Genomic DNA, 20367 nt, shown 5'->3' with positions numbered 1-20367 from the left:
TCTCCAAAGACAGCCATTATTCTGTCAGGAGAGAATAAATGAGAAGTGGGGTGATATTAAACCCATATGAGGACTCCCAAGTGCCAAGCGGTCATTTCTTGCACATGGTTGTCATTTGACAAAACCTCATCCAATAGAGGAAGAAATAGTTTCTCTTGTATTTTTTACAAAGTAAGAAATTGATTTCTTTTTTTTCTTTTTTTGTGCGCGTGTGTGTGGGATTTTCTTTGTGAAGGTACATGTTCGCCCATTGAATATAAAAGAGATAGATAGAGAAAGACAACTAGCTTGGTCTAAATGCAAAAAAAAATAAAAAATGCATTTAGGTTGTAGGTTGTAGTTTTTATTTAAACTATTTAAAGTGTTTAATTTCTGGTAATTAATTGTCCATCTTAATTTCCCGAGGCAGTCCGACCGATTCTCTGATGGATTTAATTAGCAGCAAGAGAGGAAAAGCTGAATATCTCCACCGTAGAAATTTCCTATTTTTGCATGGAAACATTAAGCGATGATATCAGTCTCCTCAGAGGTATTTCTGCCTCTGACACAAAATATGAAAGCACTTAAGCCTGTATCCTCTTGCAACCTCAGACTGGGAAATCCCCCTGAATTCCAGCCACCTTTGTCGCCCTTTTTCTCTGGAGATGAGTGATTCTTCCCGTGACTCGGGTGGATCTTTTGCTGTTGTGGGAGGGAAAAGGAGGAAAGGACAGTTGATACCATGGAAATGCTTCAACAACAGGGTTTATGCAGTTTATATTTATTGGCGGGAAAGAGGTGCACGATTTGAAGGTTATACACCCTGAAAATCTGTGACAGACCAGAAAAGCACTTGATGAATGTTCATAGAAGAAGCAGACATAGGCCATTGCCTCTCGCATCTAGTTCTTATCACGTTCCATTCAGACACTGTGTGTTACCATGGAAAATTGAAAACCGCACAGCCGTGACAGCAGAACGCTGCTCGTGAAAGTGTAGAGCAGCAATAATGAGCAACTTGTAAGAGTTTGTGCACATAGTTTTACTTTACAGAGAATTTCCTAAACAAATTTCATGTCTTCTGCTGAGCCTTCAGGATTATTCATGGGGAATTACAGTAGCTTGTCAGACACCGTGTAAGGCCGAGGCGAGCAGATGTTACAGTGTAATGTTCTATTTAAGATTGCGTGAGGGTCTTGAGATTTTTAAATCCTATATGAGCGACCGGCTGCTCTACAACTGCGCATCAGTTGAACTGGATTTAATTGTCTGCTCAGACATGACAAAAGCCGAATATTCACAGCACTCATCTGTCTGCAGGATGTCCGGAGATTTGTAATGTTTTCTCTGAGATCATACGTGATTTTGACCCTTTGCAAGCTGCAATTTGCCAAAATACATTTCCCATTGTCTGCTGCATTTGGTAAGAAAGTGGGCCCTTGGTGATACTAATCCCACGCAGATCAAATTCTGCTTAATTTCAACCATAATTCATTTTTGGCACTTAATTCCTTTCATTCGTGAGAAATTGAATCATTAGAGGAAGCTGCAAGGGAATGTTTTGATTAATTTCCAGCAACACACCTGAAACACACCAATTTAGGCTGAAAAAAAAGCTATGTGTTATTTATTTTCCTGTAAGAAAACACAGAAGTTGGGACAAAATTAGTCATTTCCATATTTCACCATTCGAGCATCGAGTCCAAAGAAATGATCAAAGCCTTTTACGAATTTGAATAATCAATATGGCATGTACAAATGTTCTAAACCTCCATGTGTTTGTGTGTTTTTTTCCCCCACGCTAGCAGACATGTCCTCTCCCACCATGAAGAAGCCAGAGAAGCCGCTGTTCAGCCCCACCTCCCCGCAGGACTCCTCACCACGACTCAGCACTTTCCCTCAGCCTCATCACCCAGGCCTAACAGGTGTAGGACACAGTGGTGAGTTACAGTTTCCTGTAACCAGCAGCTCTCTCGTTCAGTCTGGAGCTCTAATCTGCTTTTTCCTCATAAACACAGTCGAAAAATCCACGTCGATACTTAATCGACCCACCTGGATCAATGATGGTCGCTTTATCTTAACGCTCTGTCTTTATCTTCCTCTTGACTCTTCTGCCTGTCTCTCTTGCAGTTATATCGACGAGGAGCCCCCCTCCACACTCGCCTCTGCAGTTCTCGGCCTCTGCTATCTTGCCCCCAGCGCCGTCACCCTACTTCTCGCACACCACCATCCGCTACCCGCCCCACCTCAACCCTGCTGATCCCCTCAAGACCTACGTGCCGTCATACGACCCGTCCAGCCCACAGAGCAGCCAGGTCAGTCTTTGTTCTTTCTTCTTTGGCTTTGAGGAAGCCAGTTTGTAGGCAAGACTTTCATGGCCTGGAGTTCTTCCTCGTTATCTTGTTCAGCCCTACTCCCATCTGACCTTAAGAGATTAAAGATAAAATAAATTATAGCATGCATTATCATAATTTCATTACTGACTCATTGGTGCACTTACAAGTAAAGAAACATCATCTTGTTTAGCTTGTTTGTTTTTTTTTTCTTCTTCTTTCATCTGAAAGCTGCTCCTGGTCATTCTCTTTATTTATAAGTCAGAATGACATGTTTATGAAGCTGATTTTTCAAAGTGCTGTTCTCAAGTCCAGATAATCTAAAAAAAGGGATTTTATAAACCCCTAATTTAGACATTCGATGTCCTTAAGATGACCACAATTTAATAGGTTTTGTCCTGGGAATCCCTAAATGGAAACGCATAGTTATAGGGCTGTCTGCACTGTGTATGGGGACAAACCTATAATTACAATAGCTATCATAAAAAAATCAAATTAATTAGAATGATTTACAGTGAATTAAATCATAGTTAAATTAAACCACTTTTCATTTTGCAGGCGACCCCAGACTGAACTTTGCGGACCACTTCATGTGACGGATAAGCGTATATATATTCTGTGTTTGATATAATGCTCATGGCGAGGGTTATAGTGCATTCCCAGCCATATATTTGTAGAGAGAAAAAAATATCCCGATGTCTCCATAAAAAAGTCAACCAAACTATTGCAGTTGCAGTCACACGTGACACACAAAATTGTATCAAGACATTGTAGTAAATCAAATAGCTTAGGGCTTTTATACATTCTGGGTACACAGTGTGGCCAGTGTGTTGAAGAGAGGGAGAGAGAGAGCAGGCGTCTCTATAGATGAGAGAGCAGTGTGATATTTATGTGAGTTTTATATCCCCGCTGTTCTCACTGTAAACAAAGGCCTCGTAGACGGCTCCATCTCCAGAGCAGGGAGCGGGTTGGAGCGGGGGGTGGGGTGGCGGTGGGGGTGGGGGGGGCACTGTTACTCTAGAGAAAAACCGCGGGGAATGATAAAGGTTGTAAATATTTGCCGTTGCCGGGGCCCGGCTCTTGTGCAGAATTAACTGGCCCTCTGCTGGGGTGCTGGAGAAAGGGGGTTGGTGTAGGGGCTTGGTGAGGTGGTGGGGTCCGGTAGGGAAGAGAGAGCGCTAGAAGACCAGTCGGGGGGAGAGGAGAGAAGGAGGAGTTGGAGGGGTAGGGGGGGTGCTCAGCAAATAACACAGCGCTTATAATCCCATGGACGAGTGCCAGAATGTTTTTATGCTTGCTTTAACGCAGATTATATTACACTCTAATTAAACATTCTATTCACATGGGAGGGAACCCTGTGGACACAATTCTTTTCCAAAAAGGCCTGTTTGAGTTTTGAACTTGGGGCGGCCCCGAAATGAACGCCCCAGACAGTCTCCAGCCGTCTGAAAGAGTAGCTCCCACTAGCTTCCTTTATTTCTTTCTCCATATATATAGTCTCTCTGCCTCGCTCTCTATATTCACGCTCATTGTAACAGGTCACTACGCGGCTCTCTCTGTCTTTTCACGCCCGAGTCCTCCTAAATTCCATTTATGAGCGCCATTAAAATCATTGTTTAAAATCATGTAGGAAATCCATCGTCACTGACTGAGGATCTATTGTTGCTCATGCCCCCCAGAGTTTTTAGTAATAACTGTGACAGCACAGCGACTGAAAGCACTAAAAATCTTTTCTCCACGTGGAGCATTAAGTGTAAGAGCAGTCCGGTCACCTTTTGTTGTTCATTTCAGGTCTGTGAGGGCAAACGGAGCCGTTAGGATGACTTAACTCTCCCAGAAACGGGGGACAGGGCATTCAGCTTGTTTAGTGCTAACCATTTTGGAAAAGTGGAGTTTGTTACATGCTTGTATTGGTTTATTGAGATCTGCCCAACTGTACATTTACAGGCGAACAAGAGGCTGTAAACATAAGTCACTGGACACAGTTTGCCTGTCCTCATGTTTTAGTGGCAGACAAAACAAAGCAGTTTGTGAAGCACCTTTTCCAAAGCGTGAATGTGCTCCCTGGCTTGTTTTATTGATATTAATATTTGTCAGTTTATAACCATTGAACTGTACATTTTACATGTTTCACGCACATTGTTGGGATAGTGTTGTCAAGATATTTTAGGTAGTGTTCACGTTGTTCTCATCTTACCAAACAGACCAATTCAAAAGCTGATAAACTCCAGGGGTGGAATAATCCACTCCACACCTCCACTCTTAAATCTGGATAATCTTTGAAATGAAATACTTGTGCTGAATTGCGTTTTCTTGTTGTCTGCACCTGCAGCCTAACAGCAGTGGTCAGGGGGTAGGAAAGGTCCCAGGCCACTTCACCCCTGTTCTGGCTCCCTCCCCACACCACGGCACTGTGCGACCCGTCTCGCTCTCTATGCCCGACACCAAGCCCATCACTACATCCACAGAAGGTGAGTCTGATAACCTCTACCCATTACCTGCTGCACACCATTCACCAAACATCAAGCATCCTGCAGTTCTACATTAATGACAATTGTTACTGTTTTTTAAACATTTTTTGCTTTGTGCATTTGTGTGTGTCTGACTTCTTCTGCTTTTACATGACAGCTGAGGGTTCGCAGAAATGTTATAAGAGTATTGAGTTTCTAAAGTTGAAATAATGAGAATAACTTTAAAGAGTAACAGAGCCAAAAAGCAGAGCGGTTTTATTGCTCTCTCTGGTTGAAAATTTAAAATCTGTTCACTGATGTGCATAGTTCTGTGTCACCATAATATTTTCTGTAAGTAGACCCATCATTGATGTCACAGTGTACTGACGCACCCTTTGAGTGTACATCTACATCGATCCAACAAAATGACAATCAATTTATACGGCCTGTGTTCAGCTGTTTTCTTTGTCTATGACATTCTAAAATTGAAACATCCACATTATAAAACACATCTGTAAAACATCCATGAAAGGATTTTTAAAATTGTAAAACACTACAACCACAGCAAAATAGTAAAGAAGCCCATGCTTGTTGATAAAATGTCCAAATGACCAGTGAATGGAAGTGGGCCCAAAATTGAGCCTTGTGGCACTCCACGTACATTTTTTACTGTTGGTTGTTTGTTATGTTGACAGATGACTGACTGTAAGTCACTCTGGATAACAGCAACAGCTATTCCTGAAATGCTATTTTTAATGCAAGCATGTATTTGTGTTTTTGTGATGGCATGTTACCCAGGCTACTCAGCCCCTGGCACCCCGACGGCTAACCGTTTCGTAGGCCTGAGCCCGAGAGATCCCGCCTTCCTCCACCAGCAACAGGTGAGATCTCCCCCCTGCTGCACTCAGCTCACCTGTTCCTCTTATCCTTTCATTTTCTGTCCCCTCCCCATCTCCCCGCACATCAGATGTGAAATTCCAGCCCTCTGCAAAAGCTTGTCACACTGCGAATTTGATTTGTAGGAAGCATTAAACTGTCTCAGTAGATCAGAGCGCTTCTAGATCAGATCAGAGCACACATAGGCTGAGGTCAAGCATAGCACCCATTATTGGCATAAAAAAATTATCTGCAATTTTTTAGGCCTCTAAAGGGTTGAGGCGTAGCACGGCTGAAGATAGCAGGTTATAGTGATAAATCATTGTTGCCTTAAATGCTATGATGCTGTTCTCTTTTTACAGCTATGTTGATTTTAGCCAAACTATTAGTGTTATTAACACATTAACAGTTTTATTTGTAATGACCCTTAAATGACCCACAATTTAAAAACCTTGGTATGTCCATTAGCTGAATTTGAGGAGATTATTAAAAATTTAGAAAAATACACTTAAGCAGTGTAGAAATAACCTCATATCAATCCATGCAGATAAAAAGTTAGCTATCAAAACAATAGTACTACTACATTTTCTTTTGAATTTTTAGTATTGATGAATATATAAGATCATTTTGAGTGTGTGTGTGTGTGTGTGTGTGTGTGTGTGTGTGTGTTTGAGTTTAAATCCTTCAGTCTAAAGTAGAAAAAGGGAAATCTGTTTCTATGCTCACTTTAAAGAAAGAAATGAGAAAGTCAGGAAGTTGACTTCATTGTGTGGCCACTACTCAGAGGATGGATGGGACATGTGAGTGTCGTTGGGAGTGTAATGTGCTCAACTGCATTTCCTCCACGCACATGGAGAAACTCACACACACATGCACACACCACATGTAATCAGTACACGCCCTCATTTACGGCACACAAGCTGAATATTTAGCGTTGGCGTCACGCGGGTCCCCCAGCAGCGGCCCTAGGACAGATGTGGTGACCCCGTGTGTGTCTGTGTGGGTGTGTTTGTGTGTGTTTGCGAGGTTAGGAGTGTTGCGGTGTTGTCGGACGGGTGAGAGTGCTCTCCCCCACCCCGTCTTATTGAAAGCGCTGTTCTCAGGCCAAGGCTTTTCCAACCACAACTAATTGAATGCATCTGCACGCGGCTACATAATGATCGCTGGGTTTCTCCTCAGCTTTTTTTTTTTTTTTTAATGTTTAGTAAAAATGACAAAGCTGGCCTCTGTTTCCTCGCTCCTCTTTCAGTCTTTCCTTTTTCTCTCTTTGCTTTCTCGCTCCACGTTTTTTTCCCTAAAATCAGAATAGGCAAAGAAAAAAAGATATATCAGTGAATGTTTATCAGCAGTCGTGGGATGTTTTTATTCCAATCAGGAGGAGAAGGAGTAGGGGAAGGAGGATTCACTTGGCTGATGTTGTGCAGTTTGTCTTCCACATTTTCTTGAAGCCCTGCTACTTCTTTCAGAGGGGCACAAAGTGACTGCACAAGACAGCAGCAGAGTGTAGCTGCGTGAGCCACTGAATTTTTAGTTTTAGAGTATAAATCAGCCAAATACATAAATATCCTTTTAAGAGGATGATGTATGATATATTAATAAGAAATTGTATTTCTTAATTCGTAATAATCCAAAACTGAATGATCCTAAAACACGTTATTTCAGACAGACACTTCAGCTCACACGTGTTGACATGTAAAGATTTAATATCAAGAAGACAGAGGTTTAAACTGGGAAGAAGAGTGAAGGATTTGTGAGCGTCCACGTAGGTTATAACATGCTTTATCCAGATGAATAAATGTCCCCGTCGGCTTAGGGAACTCTAAACAGTCCTCACATTGATTCATCATGCTTCTGCTTGTCACAGTTGTTTTTGTTTTCTGTGGTATGATTTAACGGCCTGGGATCTGGCGGGTCGACACTGAGCCAAGTCCATCAGTACTCGAACACTTTCACTGAATACTTTGTCATTGTCCTCATCTGGCGGTGGGATGTTCATTGTGTGGGATCGGTGAGGGCTCACCGACGCTTTTACTTGTTTAGTTGCAGTCGTTTGTCGCTAGGGCTGGTACTAAAGGGGAAACACGTTGCGCACATATGTGCAGAAGATTTTTAGACGTGGTCAGCATTGGGTCTGGATCCCTGTTCTTTGTCTGTCTGTCTTTATGATGGATAGAGGCCATGACATGCACTGCATCTCCTTCTGCTGCTGTCAGTGCTACCTTTTGATTTTTAGTTTTGAGGAAAAACAGAAGAGTCAGAAGGCAATTTCATTCTTTGAATACTGGAATCATTGTTTTAATAATACAGCATACACACATATGTATTAGACCCTTGCCTAAAAAGCTGCTATAGTGCTTATTCCAAACTATGAATGATAATTTTATTTCATTACCATGAAATAACTTAATAGTCATCTAATAACTTGCTGGTAAAGGTTTAAACAACCTACTTTTCAGTGTAGTGGCTATTTTAAAATGTGGCACCACTAAAATAGAAGTCCCTAGGAACACACACACACACACACACCTATAACCACACACACACACACACACACATATGCAGTAGGGTTCAAAAATGAAAAAAAAAAAAAACCCAAAACAAAACAACACCACACCACACGCTCCCACACCTGCTCTACGATTCCCAGGCAGCGGATGTGTGAAAACCCTCCATTCATCTCTCGCCTTGGTTAACCCCTCGAGGGAATGCCACCATCTAGCATTCCGCAGGGAAAGATCCGTGATCAGATGTCATTTGGTATTATCTAAGGAAGGATCCTAATCCACAATCTGCCCGCATCTGTTTGCTAACGTTCCCCGGCTCCGTCCCCCTTTTCCCCGCTGCCTGTGCCACTCTGATGTGCCGGTGCCAGCGGACAGATGGCGAGCCCCTCGAGGAGCGGTGGCACCGAGCGTCTGGCCCAGCCCGCACATTCTCTCCAAGCTTTTGTCAGGCTGGAGAGCGCGGGAGCGACGAGGGGGTTTAGCCTCAGATAAATACCGAGAAAACACACCGGATGGAACAAAACATTGTTTGCTGTTCAGTTTTATTAAGACTGTTTTGATCAAGTAAAACTAATATTACATTTTAATATAATCAAAGGTCATTGAAACCTCTTAGAATTCTCAATGTCTCGCCACCATGTTGCATTTGTTCCAGAGAAAAATCAAGGAACATAACATTTAAGTGCGGCTTAAGTAGGAGACCATCATCGTCTGCTGATGTGTTCGTCCAGGTGCTCGGAGGAGAAAGGAACACATTTCTCGACCGCCGCAAATGGCTTTGAATATTCAGCGTATGCGTATATCTGATTAAATCCCTCTTAAGAGCCTCTGCAGAAATGTCTGCCACTAGCACGCAAGAGTGCTAACAGTGCAGTTTTATCCCGATGCATTACTAAATGAATGTGTTGACCACAGGGCAAGGTTAGGTTGGTATTGGCAGAGATAGCTCTCAGCTGGATTGCCGACACGTGCGTCCGCATAATGCATGCAAAGGAGACACAGTTTGTGTGTGGCTTTTTTGTTGCGGTAATTTGTAATCTGTATGTAAGGTTGGCATGTCTTAAGAGGGCTGGGGGGAAAAGGGGGTTAGTATGTGCGCGCATGTGTTTGTATGTATGCGTGTGTGTGTGTGTGTGCGCTGTTTAACTTCATTGTACAATTTTGACCCCTAATCAATAAAAACAGTTAGCTAATGAAAAAAGTCTGCATGCTTGAGGGCGTGCGTACTCCTCCCTGAATCTTAAAGTGCACTTACAGTGAAGCAGTGATTATCGGCAGGGTGCATGCATCCAGTGGACTGCATGGCTTCATCGGCTAACCAGCTTGAAAAGCAGTAACCGCTCACAGATGAACTACAATATGATGCCACTCACATTTGTAACTAACTAACTCCATTTTTTTTTGTTTTTACTTCCAGGTTAGCTGTTCCCACTAACTGTGATTGCATGCTTTTTTCTTTTATGTCTGTTTTATCCCTAGCTTTGATTCCACTGTTATTTCCCCAAACATATAATAATACTTATTCCTGATTCGCTATTTTTTTACAGTCAGTAACAGTTAGGACTCATTTTGGAGTCTTTTATTTTTAAATTTCTGCAGCTGCTTTTAGGCTCTTCTGCATGCTTTTCTGTATACAGTGTTGAGTTGTAGTGTAATCTGAAGTGGAAGTTGTCTTGGCCCAGTGATCTGACTGCTAGGTTTCAATTGACAGCTGAGGAAGTGTGACTGGAGCGTGACTCAAAACGGCAGGCATTATGGCCCCAGTGCCACTGACGACACTTTGGGGATTACTTGGCAAAGGTAACCTTTTCATTCTTTCATGCCGCCTCTCTGTCTCTCTTACACCACACAAACACGCAGATTAATAACAGCATATAACAGATGATTTGTCTGATTTCCTTACATTCTAGGAATACACGTCATATATAAACACATATAAATCTAATTTATCTGGACTCTAAGTGTTAATAATGAAGTGGTGTACTCTGCCACAGGCATTTCTCTGTGTGTCTCTCATGTTTTCTTCTCCCCTCTCTCTGTTCCGTCATCTATTTTTCACACTCTCGCATTATTTTCCACCGTTCCCAGTAACTTAGTGTAGTAAAGTGAAGTGTTTATATTTTGTTACGAGAGAATTGGATTTGGTTGGGCTGTTTTAGGATTGGTTTGTCTCTATCCTGTTACAGAATTTAGATTTTTGTGTCAATTGCAGTTTTTTTTGGAAAGCAGAGGCTTAATATTTGTTGTCGTATCAGCTGAAAAGGAACAAATTATCGTAATTTCTGTCAAATTTGTCATGATTATGTTTCACTGCTGTGTTATTCTTCCCTGTAAGATGACAAATATCGCTCAGTGGTTAAGGGTTTGAGCCCTAGCTTTCCTCATGGATTCACACCCAACAAAAACAAAATATTCTCATTTCATAACACAAACCTTGATGAAGCTAATTAGAACAAATGAAGTCAGATCACAGAGAGAAAAAAAGAAGTCATTCCAGGTCAGCTTTTTAAGCCACGTGAGGATGTTTTACTTTCCACATTTTAACAGGCTAGGCTTTGTTTGACTTTGTGCTGAAGTCATGCTTTACTCTCTTTAACTTAAAGCTACAGAACCTCCCCCTTCACCCCCCCATACTGTATGTCCCCCTCTCTGGGGGGAAAAAACCTGAACCATTTCACCATGGCAGAGCAAGCAAGCTGACCTAAGCCTTTTCCTGTTACGTCTCCCTTTTCCCTGGAAGTGTAGAGCATCTGTGTGTGTATACGAATGTGTTAGTGTGTGTGTGTGTGTGTGTGTACAGCTCATTTTGCGCCCACTGAAGTTACAAAACTTTTTTTTTTTTTTTACAAACGCACATACACACAGCAGAACCCCCTTCAATAGGCCTCCTAATAGGCCAGTGGAGGTAGCAGAGAAAAATGTCCCCTGCAGCAGCTCGAGGTCTCACACACACCAGCCAGCTAACTCCTCCTCTTCCCTCTGTGCGAGTGTACAGTAATGAGCGCAGATAAAATAGATCCCAACTGAATTTAGTTAATTTTGTTACAAAGATGGGATTGTAATTCTATTTGATTTTTCTTCTTTGATGGATTATTCATGCAAAGAAATAAATAAATAAATACATTGAAAAAAAAAAAACGTATAGATGGAATCAGCTGGATTCCTCTTGTATCTCGCTTGCCCTTTAAACGGAGCGCTCCGCAATTCCTCTTCAGTACTGGCCCCCAAATTAAAACGCTGCCAGACTCGCATGTTGCCATTGTGCAGGAAATGGGTCAGCAATCCATTAAGATGCCATTAGATAATCTAATTTAGGGAGCTAATCCTTAAACGAAGCACGCTGTATGCCCGGGTTGTGCTTGCAGGGAGTAGAATTAGTGAGGTTTGGGAGCTTGGACAGGGCGAGGGGGTGGCCATCTTGAAGGTTACCTAAGGAAATACGGCAATGGAGGTCAGATTTTTTATTTTTTTTTTGTCCAGAGCTGCTTGGAGTGAAGAAACATAAAGCAACAACTAAACAGAGGCCTTTTAACGCCATCTTGATAGGTCAAGATTGCAGTGGAAGAGATCGACCTGACAATTTGGAACAATCGTTTTTATGTGGTACCACGGCCTGTATGTTGTTACATCATACCCAATGATTGGAAAGATACAAGAAGCATAAAGCACGGCTTTCTTCTTTCACTTGCTGCTTTTTTAGGACATGGTTTGTATTCAGAGTTCAGTCATGCTAATAAGGCAAACCTGCAAGTCTCAATTAGCAGCGATGGGAGTATTTCAGGTCTCCCCCTTTGCTTTGTGATCTTTCCCGATAGTAGAGGAGTCCTTTACATCAAAAAAATCCCGCCCAGTGCAGCTTCAGGTTATGGTATGCAGATACAGAGTGACAGCCATCGATTTTAACAAGATTAAAACCAATCTGCGGTTTAGTGCGCACAAAGGCCCGCGAGTCGGCTTTTGTAGCTGTGTGGTCCCCTCCCTTAATGTAAGCCATTACCTGAGAGGAGTTTCATAAGGGAAGAGAAACACAGGGAGATGGCAGAAAGGAGGGAGGGTGCAAAAAAAAAAGAAAGAAAGAATGAAAGCGAACGGTGGAAAAGAGAAAACTGCAGCCCTTGGCCACTCTGTGCGCTCTTTGTTCAGCAAGGTAGGAAAAACTTAATCCCCCCTTTCCTGTCCGATGATTTTTGGCAGGGTGAAAGAGAGAAGGAGGGAGGGAGGGAAGAAAGCAGGAGAGAGAGGATAGCATGAGGACGGGTTGGACGGAGGGGAGGGGGGGGGACTGCTTGAGAGGATTAGCCTTGAGGTTGTCTTTTAACTCTTTGCACACTCAAACATGATCTAAAACTTGAGTGATGTTTGTTTTTATTTTTGAATACATCTTCTCGGCCTTTCTGTCACTCTTCATTAAAAGAGTCTGACTCTTTCAGGCCATGAGGTGAATTGAATTTGCACTTCCATTGTTTTAGGTAAAAAGAGTAGTGACTGGTGATTTGTATAAAATGTAGACTGGTCCATTGGTGGCTTTCATGAACGCAGACAGTGTTGTCCACTCCAAAGAATCCAATCCGTCCTCTGTAAAGCAGCATCTTCAGACTTCAGCCGTTTCTTCCCCTTGTCATCCATCGTATCTCCTCTCCCTAAACATTTATTCTTGTCTACATTTTCACCTCACTTTCTTTTCTCCTCTTCGCCCACCTCTTCATCCGTCTTGTTCGCGTCCAGGTTCGATCCTCCACCGTTGCCCTCAACTTTAGCAACAAAAAAAAAAAGAAAAAAAGTTTGTCGCCGGTGAATCGGATAGAAAATGTGCGACGCAGGTATTCTCAGACTTAGCGGGGGTGGTGTGAGAGGTGGGGAGGTGGGGAGGGTGTTAGATGAGCGCACACTGGGGGCCTGTGTGGGAGAGGAGGGCGGAGGTGGGGGGGGGCTAATTATCTGACATCTACGTAGCGCAGCACCCCACGGGAACAACATGCTGTTTGTTCCCGCTCGCGTTTTCAGTTAGCACCGTTGCTCCCCAGGAACAATCACTGTGTTGTTTTGCCATTAGCGTGAGATGAATAGGGATGGGACAGCTTTGTATAGGGAGCCCCCCCCCCGCCCCCCCAACACACACACACACACACACACACTTTTTACCCACAATCCCCCTTCTCCTCCACCTCCGCTACCAATCACTCTCTCTCCCCCTTCATTCGTTTTCTATACTGCCATCAATGCAGAGAAGAGGGCCCGCGTCACGGCCCTCTCACGTGATGTCCTTCAGCTGAAATCAAGTGGAATCACCTCAGCGTAGATTAACGAGCTAGTGCTGCCATTCCACCCCCCTCCCCCCCTTTTTGTTTACCCCTCTCTCTGTCCGAACAAAAAAAAAAAATAAAATAAGACCTTGAACCTTGATGACTGTCAGCAGAGCTGTGGTGCTGGTCATTAGCAAAGCAGCGTTCAGGATAATTGAAAGAAAGAATCTGATTTTGACTGCACCAACAAGTTAATGGCATGTGACTAATCTCTCCGTCTCCTCCTCTCTGTGTTTCCTCCCCTCCCGTCTCCGCAGTCCTGGTACCTGGGCGAGCTTAGTTCCATTCCAAGTGTCGAACGGGACTCCGATTCTGCCAACAAATGTCCACCAGAACTACAGCATAAACATCATTGGTGAGCCCCTGGTCCCCGCTGAGACAGGGAACTGAACACACAGAGGCCGGATGACCCCCAGGGTGGATGGGTGTTGGTGGTGCAGAGCTAGCACTACAGGTGTCCGCAGCCATGGATGAAACCAGCAAAGCAGCACGAGCTGCACAATCGTCCCCCCAACCCCCCTCACCCCACTTCCTGATCTCACCCCTTCCGACTCCCACTCCCACACCCTCCCCATGAAGGACACTGGCCGTGAAGTGAAGACGAGGGTTGGTTCAGAGGAAAGAGAAAAAAAAAGAGAAAAGCTTCAGGTCTGCTGTCTCCTCGCCCAAGCCCAGCCCACACATCCACCACCCACCAGTCAGTTGTTGTGTTTGCAGAACTTTTCAATCCATTCAAATACTGTGATGTATAGATGCCTTAATGTTTTATTGCATGACACTCTAGTCTCTTAGCGGCAATTCCTACTATTTTTCCATGTTGGGGGAAGATGTAAAATCTTGATCTTGATGACACACATATACACACACACACACACCTACACACACACATATACACACACAAGTGAAGAGGTCTGCGTATCGACAACCTCTGCCTGGTGGATGGCTCCGAGACTCGAAGCTCTCCGACTCAAACCTCTTGAAAAGAGGCTTTCCCACGTCAAACGATTCACTGTGTGCACCATAGCAACAACACAAAAAGAAAAAAAAATTGTGAATTCAGAGTGTTCCTTCTTCCGTTTGATTTTCAGTTTACTGTGATACGACTCTTTGTTCAGAAAAATGTGTGACTTTTGCTTATTCTTTACTGCTACTTAACTTCAAGAATTAACGTAAACACTTTCTGTAAGAGTTGAGAACTCTTGATGCGGTTTTCAAAAAACACTAAATGTTAGGCTTTGAGATTGGACCCCTCATTAAAGAATTTGCAGCTCCTTTTTTTTAAATGGAAAAAAAAAAAGACGGAGAATAGGAAAATCTCGATAGAGGCAAGTGCAATTGAATTTTTGAAGGGAAGCTATCAGTCTGTCAGCCCTAAGACTCTAAAGGAAGGGGAATAAATATTAAACGGATTTATGGGTAAAATGTTTAAGAAAACATTTCAATTTGATTTCAGTCACATATCCGTCTCCTCACATGAGAAAAACATCAAACGTGAAAGGCAGTTGAAGGCAAGCACTAAGCTACCTGTGCAGCGCTTAGCAAAACCAGCACTTCTTTTGAGCCCTTCCCATCATTATGGGGAGTTGTTTAGTTTTGTTTTGTTTTTTTAATTTATTTTGGGGGAAATAGAAAAAAATAACCGAACATAAGCAAAGAATTGAGACGCACATAGTGTGTCAAAGTGGCATTTCATTTTTAGTTTTTTTTTTCCTTTTTTTTTAATCTTTATAAATGTTCACGATACGATCAAGAGCATATGCATTTGGCCATCAGCTTCTAAAGCTTATGTTTACAACAAAACACAAAAAAAACATGGAATGCAAAGTGTTAATTCATGGAAATGTACAATTCATGCAAATGTACAGTAGGCTTATGTGTAAAGCTAGTTTGTGCAAGGTTAACTCTACAGTGGAAGAGGTTTGAAAACTGAAATTATGAATGCAGGTGGTGGCAAATCCCTGAAATCTAGAATTGTGCACGGCATGTTCACAGCCATTGCCTCTCCAGTCCAGACATATTTATACAAGGAAAAATCTCTCCAATACTCTTAATTTGCACGATGACATATAGTCCACATTACGTGCCTTGCCTTTGAATATAGAGACATCACTACAATTGTTTTTGCTGCATTTATCATTATAGAAAAAAAAATTAACATTTTTATGATAAGAATTGTTTTGTACTCTGAATGAAATTGTTGATTTTTAACTTCATGTACTACTCTATCTCACAGTTACATTGCATATCAAGGCTGTGTATAGTTGCCGTTTTAAAGTTTGTAATCAACCAGCATTTTTTTTTTTTTTTTTTTTTTTTTTTTTGGTTTTTCTAATAACCTGTCATCTTTTTGTTTTCCTTATTTTTCAATGCTCATTTTGTTCATCTTCCAGTTACTATTGTGGAGGGTGGAAATTCAGAATTATGAAAATTATGCAATACCAAGTTTTGCCTATGTAGGTAGTGCTTATAGATGCGTCAATTATTAGAGGCTAGTTTGGAGATAGACAATATTGTAATGCATTTATTTTGTTGATATCGTTGTTTGTCGTTGTTGTTGTTGATGATGTTGTTGTTGTTGTGGGTGTTTTCCTTTTTTATTGACCAAAGTGGGGACTGCTTTCTATGCAGTGTATGACAAGGTCTTTTTTTTTTTTTCTTTCTTTCTTTAGCATATAGACCTACCGAATGACGGTGAGACGCGTTCCGGTGTATTTTGAATTCGGGAGTTTTAGGGGGAGGGGCGGTATTTTTCTAGAAGTACTTATATATATAAAAAAAAAGTGCACCCTTGGTCTTTCTACGGCTGCAAAGTCACTGATTGGTCTACTGTGACTCTTACTTTCAACTTTCCACCTGGGGTGCTAGCATGTGACCTTGAAGGAGCTCATTTTTTCACAGGAGAGACGGCTTGACTTGAGTATGACAATCATTTTAAGAAATCATTTTTTGCGTAGAATCCCACTCTGTCGTAGTTCCCTTGACGCTGCAACGGATAGCGCTGCATGCTTTTGTCGAAAAACACTACGCCGTACTATACTAGACGTCACCGAATGCAATTCCCAAGTAGATGCCTTAAACACATCAGTGAAGTGGCCTGTGACCTGCGCAACAATCACACACCGACTAATGCTAGTGAGACCTGTCCAAATCAGTTGCAGACAGGCTCAAGCAAGCCTTTAGAAAGTATTTTATAAGTAGTAGATTTGTATAAATGTATATACGATACGCAGTTATGTCGAATCCTGAGATATGTCCCCAGCAGAGCCCCGTAGAGTATGTTAAAGTAAATATTGGACTAGAGAAGCTTTCTAACTTCCTGTCCAGTGGCCCAGTAGAAGAAGCTTAAATAGAATCCACTAGAAGAAAAACATAGCACTTAAATAGCACATAGGCAATCGTCTTCTTCCCCCGTACAGTGTGTTGAACCTAGTCTTAAACTAAATCTCTCAGGCGTATTGCAGGGCATTATTTATATCAATCATTCTCTCACCATTTCTAATGTAAAAATAAAGAAATAAAGACTTTTCTCACACAGAGAGAGAGCGGCGCCTCCATTGCTGCTATGACACCTTTTGCACTCTTTCCCTACAATCGTGAAAGAAATGTTTCCCTCGGAGAGACGGTACTACCAGGAGCTCTCCGCCGTGAGCAGAGGGCTGAGAAGCAGAACAACGTTTTTTGAAAAAAAATAATCCTCAAGTCAAGCTCAATCTCTCCGTCTTCACCCAGATTTCTTATGCAGAAAACAAATTGAAAAAGTCACCCCGTTCTATGTGCACTGTTCTGTCTTTTTTTTTTTTGGTTTTGTTTCTTTTTATTCTTTTTTTGTTTCTTTTAAAAGAAAAACTATAAGTGCTTTGCAGCCTTTGGCCATTGGAGACCCCACTGAAGTGCATTGTCCCCAAGTGTGTTTGTGAGTGGGTGTTTGTGTGTGTGTGTGTGTGTGTGTGTGTGAGCGTGCTAAAAATGTGTCAGGGTCACTGTGCTGTTGGTGTTTATTTGAATAGGAGACTGTACATAAAGGTAAATATCCTGATTGCGTCGATAGCAGTAGTCTGTGGGGTTGAACTCTGCTTTGGCAGCTTGGGTGTTCGTGCGCATGCGAGCGTGTGTGTGTGTGTGTGTGTCTGTGTGTGAGCTGGATGCGTGATCGAGTGCCTCTGACACTACACAATGAGAAAAGATGAGGGTCTTTCTATTGAAAAAAAAAAAAAGCCTGCCGTAGGACAGGAGTTTGTACACTGTAAACTTTCTCGAGAGTTCTTCTCTTAGCCCTTATTTGTAAATCTTCAATTCTGGGGGGAAAAAATGAGTCAATTCCATTTTAGGAAAAAAAAAATCAATTTGGGTTTTTTTATTTGTTTCGGAGGCTGGATTTGAGTTAGAACTCTCCAGGTTTCCCCCGATTAGTAGAATCTAAAGTGTTTTCATCAGTTGTTGTATTCCTGTATGTATAGTCAAAAAAGGGGAGAAATATTCTATACAGATCCTTAAATATAAAAAAAAACAACAACAGTGAAGGCTTTTTTTTATTATTAATATTATTATTTTTGATCTTGGTTAGTGCTTAGATATTTCCATTTGGGAAACACATCATGAATATTTGAATTGTTGTCCTTTCATTAGTGTGGCCATAGCGAGTGTGATGTGATTTATCTCATTTTTTTTGGAAATGGGTGTGAATTCTTGTCCAACAAGATCGTGGTGTGAGTGTGTTCCTTGTAGCAGCTGGGAGGTGATGTCACTTAACCAGTAGAAAAAAAAAAGGCCCCAGATTGCACCTGACCTTAAGCGAGAAGCAGGGTAAAATCTGCAGTGACAAACGTCCTCAATCAGATTTCTTTTTTCTTTCTTTCTTTCTCGTTTGTTTTGTTTTCACATAAAATGTTGCAAGACGATTGGTGCTACATTTCGACGTTGTTCAGATTCGGCCCGGCCAACGATGAGCCGTCTACTTCGCTAATATGCAGACGACACTCTAAAAAAGATCTCTAAAGATCAGCAAAAGCATCGAGGCATCACTCATTTTTGCACATTAGACATGCTGTCTATGCCTGATGTGATGTAGGAAACCCTTCATCCACACTACAAACCAACATTACATTAAGTGCAGGTGCTTCAGAATAGGGTACTGTACCTTCCAGCTGATAATAGGTAGTGTATTTTTGGAATGGTTACGTATTTCTGTTGCCTAGCTAGGTGTGAATGTAGCCTGTCAAAAAAAAAAAAAAAAAAGCTCTTGAAACTTTATGAAATTTGAATCAGTGTTCCACTCATCAGCAGCTTCAAGAGCCGTGTTCAAGGAAGACTTTTACACTTACAACGACCTTATTTTAGAAAGTATTATGTCAGTGATCGCTGCGATCATCGAGAAAAAGAAAAAAAAACAGGACAACTTTATGCAAGGAGGACCTGTGGCACTCATGCAATATGTGCGTTTTTCCTTTTTAACTGAATGTCACGCATTCTGTAGGGACTGAGAGGGAGTATACATGCAGACTTAGAGGAAAGATTAAAACTTTCATTTTTCATCCGACATGAGCAATACACACCTTCCATACGTTGGCTAGCTGCTAGTCACTTGGCATCAGGTTGTTATAAAACATGAAAACCAGCATTTTTACAGGATGTAACATTCACCAAAAGAAGACAAAAAGATAGCAATGCAGTGCCTGTTCAAGCTGTCCAAGTGTCTGTTGTATATAATTGTAAAATGTGATAGACTTACTTTCATATGGGACAAGAAAAACACCCTCACACAGAACCGAATGTGGCAAACTCATGTGGAAATATGCTCGTTATTACTGCTTTGATGTTTTTTGAAGCTTCTTTTTTTTGTGTGTGTGTGTGTGTGTGTGTGATTTATTAATTTTCAAATTATGTCAGCACACAATGCCCACATCAAGCTTATTCAAAATTTGAGAGGAAATGTTCACTCTTCTTCTTTCTTATCCTTTTTTTTTTTTTTCTTCGGGGGATGGGGAGTGGGGCGGGAGGGGGGGGTCAGTGCTACATTAAGTGCAGCCGAAAGATGAAACAATGTCTTTTCTTAAGATTAGTCACCAGTTTTTCTCTGCAGGGCTGATTTATTTTTGGGTCTTGTGGCACTTTTACTTCCCTCTGCGCACACATTTCTACTTTATGAATCATGGTGGAATTATATATTACGAACAACAACAACAACACCAACAAAACAATATGTAAACAGTCTCCAGTAGTGATCGTAGTTACACTGCAAGTGTGTGCAAAGGTCTATGTATGTATCTGAATGTACGTTTTAGAGGACTTTTTGGAAACCTTTTTTGTTTTTTATCTTTTCATTGACAGTTTAGGAGCCACAGGTGTCCGTTGTGAACTGTATAGCGAAGGCCTTGATATCCCTTCTTTTATTGATTTTAGAAACGCCGAGCATTAGGCGATGCCTTCAAGCTGGTTACATTTGGTGCAGGGGCTAAAATTGCCACAAGATTAAAATCAGTGTAAATAAAGGCTCAACTTTTTGTGATTGTTACTGTTATATCCAGCCTATACTGCTAGCAGCTGTTTTTACTGCAGTCAATTACTGGAAGTGGATATATTTCCTATGCAAAACTGTTTAAACAATAAAATGAGCTATGCTACAAAAATGACTTTTATGTTATGACTCTTTCTTGTGTTTACTTTATTGTATTTGAATTTTTGAATTATTCTAATTTGAGACCTAAATATAAAAGTTCCTGTTTGAGGTCTGACATCAGATTCAGTTTACGTCTGATGAAGGGGTAAACTGCCACGTTTCTGTATTTAAGCCAGTTGGCTGGAAATCGCAGGGAAATACAAAAAGCATTGACTCGTTCTTTGTAATTTAGGGACTGTATGAAAATTTGCTGGTTTTAGCTGTAGGGGAGGAAGAGATGGGTTTTTTTTCTTTTGATTGATTCTT

The 20367-nt window shown here is 41.7% G+C and overlaps 1 protein-coding gene across 7 annotated transcripts in view; it reads left to right on the top strand.

Annotated features, from left to right (window-relative positions):
* Nucleotides 1-20073, top strand: part of LOC104937746 (nuclear factor 1 B-type) — a 69428-nt gene extending 49355 nt beyond the window's left edge. For 4 of the 7 annotated variants that reach the window (XM_027278210.1, XM_019279407.2, XM_019279408.2 and 1 more), the window contains 6 exons: nucleotides 1785-1919; nucleotides 2110-2294; nucleotides 4645-4783; nucleotides 5561-5643; nucleotides 9854-9942; nucleotides 13703-20073. In XM_027278210.1, coding sequence (XP_027134011.1) covers nucleotides 1785-1919; nucleotides 2110-2294; nucleotides 4645-4783; nucleotides 5561-5643; nucleotides 9854-9942; nucleotides 13703-13835 — 764 coding nt within the window. In that variant the 3' untranslated portion in view covers nucleotides 13836-20073. The remainder of the gene's footprint in view (nucleotides 1-1784; nucleotides 1920-2109; nucleotides 2295-4644; nucleotides 4784-5560; nucleotides 5644-9853; nucleotides 9943-13702) is intronic. The other 3 variants (XM_019279406.2, XM_019279409.2, XM_019279410.2) reach the window with 3 other exon arrangements.
* The last annotated feature ends 294 nt before the right edge of the window (nucleotides 20074-20367 follow it).

The sequence above is a fragment of the Larimichthys crocea genome, chromosome III, assembly GCF_000972845.2.
Source record: "Larimichthys crocea isolate SSNF chromosome III, L_crocea_2.0, whole genome shotgun sequence".
Taxonomy (NCBI): domain Eukaryota; kingdom Metazoa; phylum Chordata; class Actinopteri; family Sciaenidae; genus Larimichthys; species Larimichthys crocea.
Note: the sequence above shows the minus strand (reverse complement) of the source record. Positions and strands in the feature narration are given on the sequence as shown.